Source organism: Ranitomeya imitator, chromosome 2 (assembly GCF_032444005.1).
Source record: "Ranitomeya imitator isolate aRanImi1 chromosome 2, aRanImi1.pri, whole genome shotgun sequence".
Classification (NCBI taxonomy): domain Eukaryota; kingdom Metazoa; phylum Chordata; class Amphibia; order Anura; family Dendrobatidae; genus Ranitomeya; species Ranitomeya imitator.
This window is the reverse complement of record NC_091283.1, coordinates 353,830,951-353,836,950: the sequence shown is the minus strand read 5'-3', so window position 1 is coordinate 353,836,950 and position 6,000 is coordinate 353,830,951. Positions and strand designations below refer to the sequence as shown.

At 43.1% G+C, this 6,000-nt stretch overlaps 1 protein-coding gene across 1 annotated transcript in view; it reads right to left on the bottom strand.

Annotated features, from left to right (window-relative positions):
- Positions 1–219: 219 nt before the first annotated feature.
- Positions 220–6,000, bottom strand: part of LOC138666559 (zinc finger protein 271-like) — a 71,730-nt gene continuing 65,949 nt past the window's right edge. Inside the window, exon 11 of the mRNA XM_069754764.1 lies at positions 220–2,190. Within this exon, the coding sequence (XP_069610865.1) occupies positions 1,250–2,190 (941 nt within the window). The 3' untranslated portion in view covers positions 220–1,249. The remainder of the gene's footprint in view (positions 2,191–6,000) is intronic.

Sequence of the window (6,000 nt, the reverse complement as noted above, 5' to 3'; positions counted from 1 at the left end):
AATGTAAAAAAAAAACCACTACATACTTACATTCCGGTGTCTGTCGCGTCCCCCGCCTTCAGCTTCCCTGCACTGTGTAAGCGCCGGCCGTAAAGCAGAGCGGTGACGTCACCGCTGTGCTCTGCTTTACGGCCGGCCGGCGCTGACACAGGATGCAGGAGGAGTGCAGGGAAGTGGATGCCGGGGGACACGACAGACACCGGAATGTAAGTATGTAGCGTTTTTTTTTTTGTTTGTTTTTTTTTTTTTACATTTACAATGGTAACCAGGGTAAATATCGGGTTACTAAGCGCGGCCCTGCGCTTAGTAACCCGATGTTTACCCTGGTTACAAGTGAAGACCTCGCTGAATCGGCGATGTCAGCGGGTGATCCAGCGACGAAATAAAGTTCTGGCCTTCTAGCTCCGACCAGCAATCTCACAGCAGGATCCTGATCGCTGCTGCATGTCAAACACAACGATATCGCTATCCAGGATGCTGCAACGTCACGGCTCGCTATCGTTCTAAAGTCGCTCAGTGTGAAGGTACCTTAAGAACATTATTCCCATTGCCTCTCCATTTGTAAGAAAATGCCTAATTTGATTACATTGGCTTATCTATGGAGTCATCACACTTCCCACCCCCTAACAAATATCCTCCTGTACTATTCTTTAAGGCTATGTGCACACGTTCAGGTTTTTTCGCGGTTTTTTTGCGCTATAAAAACTCATTAAAAACGCATACATTATGCATTCTATCATTTAGAATGCATTCTGCATGTTTTGTGCACCTGAATGCGTTTTTTTCCACGGAAAAAACGCATCGTGGTAAAAAAATGAGCATGTTCATTATTTTTGCGGATTTTCTGCGTTTTTCCCGCAATTCTATGCATTTGGGAAAAAACGCATCAAAAACGCGTGAAAATCGCGGTAAATACACATGCGGATTTCTGGCAGAAATGTCCGGTTTTTGTCAGGAAAATTTCTGCAAGAAATCCTGACGTGTGCACATACCCTTAATGTGCTTGTTTCTTATTAATCTATTTGTAATCTTGCCTGAAGAAGGAGCCTTTGTGCTCTGAAAGCTTGCAAACATATTTTCTGGTTAGCCAATAAAGGTATCACTCCTAGAATACTTCTGTCATCATTGGGCAGAACAATATTCACACTAATCATATAGTAATTTTACGTGTTCTTTCTTTCTATTGTGGACATGTGAGTTTACCTTGGTTTTATCGGTTGTATTTTTCGTTTTACATTTTGTCAATACCTTAAGTAAGAAAAGTAACTGGCTTGTCCCCTGTGTGATTTCCTTGATGTTTAAGAAGATGAGATTTCTGGGTAAAACATTTTCCACATTCTGGGCATGAAAATGGCTTCTCCCCTGTGTGAGTTCTGTGATGTGTAACAAGATGTGATTTCTCTATAAAACCTTTACCACATTCCGAACATGAAAATGGCTTCTCCCCTGTATGACTTCTCTGATGTCGAACAAGATGAGATTTCTCAATAAAACATTTTCCACATTTGAAGCAAGAATATTGCTTCTCCCCTGTATGAATTCTCTGGTGTTTCAGAAAATATGATTTGTAGGTAAAACACTTTCCACAGTCTGAACACGAATATGGCTTCTCCCCTGTATGAGTTACCTGATGGGCAACTAAAACTGATTTTTGGTTAAAACATTTTCCACATTCTGTACATGAATATGGCCTCTCCCCAGTATGAATTCTCTGATGTATAACAAGATGTGATTTGTCTATAAAACATTTTCCGCATTCTGAACATGAAAATGGTTTCTCCCCAGTGTGACTTCTCTGATGTCTAGCAAGATGCGATTTCTCTATAAAGCATTTCCCACATATGCTACAAGAAAATTGCTTATCCCCTGTGTGAATTCTTTCATGTTTGAGTAAATGTGATTTGTAGGTAAAACATTTCCCACATTCTGAACATGAATATGGCTTCTCCCCTGTGTGAGCAAATTTATGTTCAACATTCTTTCTCTTATTTTTCTTTTGCTTAACAGTCTGTGATGAATTAGATTGATCTTTTTCAACAGAATCAGATGATAGATGTTTGCTGTAAAGATCTGGAGGTGTAGCTGGGATAATACTGTGCTCTTCATATGTATCTTCTGTGATACCATAATCATCTGCTTTAAAGTCTGAAGATATTGGATATCCATCTAATGTCCAGGTACAGTCATCTGCTAAGAATAAAAGTGATTTTATTACTTTTCAATTACAGTGTGTTGAATTTATATGAGTCATTACATTTTATAAAATACTATTTTTCAGAAAAAAAAACACAATTGTTCATATAACTGTATATAGAATTGTGAGGGTACTCACAAGCTAAAAACTAATTTTTATTTCTTTATAGCAGGGGTCCCCAACTCCAGGCCTGGAGGGCCGCCAACAGTGCAGGTTTTCAGGATTTCTTTAGTATTGCATCGGTGGTAATGTGATCATCTGCACAGGTGATGATTCCAACCCCTGTGCAATACTAAGGAAATCCTGAAAACCTGCACTGTTGGCGGCCCCCGAGGCCTGGAGTTGGAGACCACTGCTTTATAGTGAAGACAATAAAAAATGGGGTAGCGAAAGAAGGATTTGGAGGCTAGTGAAGGCCATTTAGCTTCACATAAGCTTCAACTAACGTACACGTGCACATGAAGCAGAATCCCCTTTAGGTAAAGCCATCTCTGAGGCGGGGGTCAAACTAGAGAGAAATACAGACGTATGAGAAGCGCAAAAACAACGCATTGCACTCGGACCAATGTTTCTCTATGGGGCAACTTCCATCAGACGTATATTTCTCAGCCGTATTTTATGGGCTGAGAAAATCGGAGCATGCTGCGATTGTCAGTGTATTCCGAGAACTTAACTTGCGCGAAATACGCAGCGGTGTTCTATAGAAAAGTTGGCAATTCAGTGCGGTGTACAGTAAAGTCACACTGACAGGTTAGAATAGAATAGCTAAAATAAATGTCTACACATAGAATGTGTGTGTGTATAAAAAATATATATATTATATTACAGAGCTAGACAGCATAAAAGCCGGTAATTCAATTGCCGGCTTTTGCTATTGCTAACTCCTTACCAAACCTGACAGGATATGAGACATGGTTTACATACAGTAAACCATTTCATAGCCGTTATATTTTTACATATTCCTCACTAATAATGTTAGTAGTTTGTGTGTGCAAAATTTGGGAGCTCTAGGTGTTAAAATAAAGGGTTAAATCACTGAAAAAACTGGCGTGGGCTCCCACGCAATTTTCTTCCGCCAGAGTGGGAAAGCCAGTGACTGAGGGCAGACATTAATAGCCTAATATTTGCACACACACCACTAACATTATTTTCTGCTATCTAACTCTGTATTAAAAAATATATACCGTATATACTCGAGTATAAGCCGAGATTTTCAGCCCAAAATTTTGGGCTGAAAGTGCCCCTCTCGGCTTATACTCGAGTCAAGGTGGGTGGCAGGGTCAGCGGGTGAGGGCGCTGAGGCATACTTACCTAGTCCCAGCGATCCTCGCGCTGTCCCTGCCGTCCCACGGTCTTCTGTGCTGCAGCTTCTTCCCCTCTTCAGCAGTCACGTGGGACCGCTCATTACAGAAATGAATAAGCGGCTCTACCTCCCATAGGGGCGGAGCCGCCTATTCATTCCTCTAATCAGCGGTGTCGGTGACCGCTGATAGAGAAAGAAGCTGCGGCACCGAAGACCAGGCAGAGGGACAGCGCGAGGATCGCCAGGACTAGGTAAGTATAGCATATTCACCTGTCCTCGTTCCAGCCGCCGAGCGTCGCTCCATCTTCCCGGCCGGCGCCTCCATCTTCCCGGCGTCTGCGCTCTGACTGTTCAGGCAGAGGGCGCGATGACGCATATAGTGTGCGCGGCGCCCTCTGCCTGATCAGTCAGAGCAGAGACGCCGGGAAGATGGAGGCGCCGGAACGAGACGCCGGGAGCTGCAATCAAGGGAGGTGAGTATGTGTGTTTTTTTTTTTTTATTGCAGCAGCAGCAGCAGCGGCGGCGGCAGAGATTTATGTGGAGCATCTATGGGGCACAATGAACGGTGCAGAGCACCGTATATGGCACATCTATGGGGAAATATGAACGGTGCAGAGCACCGTATATGGCACAGCTATGGGGCACCGTGAACGGTGCAGAGCACCGTATATAGCACATCTATGGGGCACAGTGAACGGTGCAGGGCACCGTATATGGCACATCTATGGGGCACAATGAACGGTGCAGAGCACCGTATATGGCACATCTATGGGGCACAGTGAACGGTGCAGAGCACCGTATATGGCACATCTATGGGGCACAATGAACGGTGCAGAGCACCGTATATGGCACAGCTATGGGGAAATATGAACGGTGCAGAGCACTGTATGGCACAGCTATGGGGAAATAATGATCTATTTTTATTTTTGAAATTCACCGGTAAATGCTGCATTTCCACCCTAGGCTTATACTCGAGTCAATAAGTTTTCCCAGTTTTTTGTGGCAAAATTAGGGGGGTCGGCTTATACTCGGGTCGGCTTATACTCGAGTATATACGGTATAATTTTTTTGAGCCCCTGGATCCATTATGTCCATTTTGCAAGCCAGCGAGAAGCAAAATACGCAGCCACACCTTGCCAACGGATGACATACGGATCACTGTTCAGGAACTTTTCTGCGTATCTCTGTCGTAAAGAACGGACTGTATTTTTATATGTTATGTCTGACCCCGGCCTTAGCCTCCACCACCTCATTTTCATTTAAGTAGCCAGACTTCATTAAAAGTAGTAAACAAAAGAGAAACAGGAGTACCAAACCACCCATAAATAAAGTCAAATATTTATTAGTAGTAAATATAAAAACGTGACATAAGTACAATATAAAATACAATAATATATCAAGGACAAACAAGTTAAAAAATGTGAAGGACACAGACAGAAAGCAACCAAGTTTACATAGTGTAAAAAGGACCATGGGTGTATAGCATAATGTGTATATCACCATCTAACACTGGCTATAAGGAAAGATCCAGGGTAAAAAAACCGCATAAATCACCACAAATGTGGCCCAAGGTTCAGAATCCAAACCCAGTGTGATGTGTATCGATATAGCTAAAATTACATCTCACCCGAGTAGGTCCGTATACGAGGTTGCACGCAGCCCCAACGCAAGTTTCGCGTGGGCTTCCTCAGGGGGCTATTAAAAGTAGTGCCTGGTCATTGTCATCATCTTCATGCTTGTCGTATGCGGAATATTCCTCATCCATAGCTGAATGTGTGGACAGGAAACAATATGTGCCCACTCATCCGCTTGTATGCCAAATGAAACCTTACTTGGCCGAGTAGTTGGTGGTGTAATTGTCACTTTGTATTTTCACATGTTGTAAAAGGCGGACTGCTACTTGGAATTGTCATTGCACTGTAAAGTGCACTCTACCATCGAAGCATAGAGCAGAAAGGGGCAGTATATGTTTTTCACAGCTCGCTAGGTAAATATTTTGCTTGGAGCAATGACAATGTTAACTGCAAGGCCAGGTGAGGGGCCAGTAACACCTCAACAGTTGGGCAGGTCAAGCACATCTCTACTTCAATGAACATCTTTATGTGCACAACAGCAATACAGCAGATTGTAGTTTCCACTCCCCTTTACTCCTTTCATATGTGTAAATTGAAGCTCTGCATTGCTGAAATGGCTGATTAGCCAAAGCAATAGAAGCGACAGAGTGGAAGAGTTGCTGACCTCCACTGAGCAGTAGATTTCCTACTGGATGTCTCTCCGCTAATTGATTCAATAAGGGATAGAGAATGAACCGCTTCCACATAATGATTGCTACCCTGGGGCTGTTGGGGAATTGAAGAAATATGGTCATCTGTAGGAGGATGTAGAAAAGGATGCGGAACGAAGGAGGCTGAGGAGATGGACACAGTTTTGTCAGTTTTGGCTATGGATGAGGCTGACACCATAGTGATGATGCACAAAGCACATTCATACGGGTAACATACA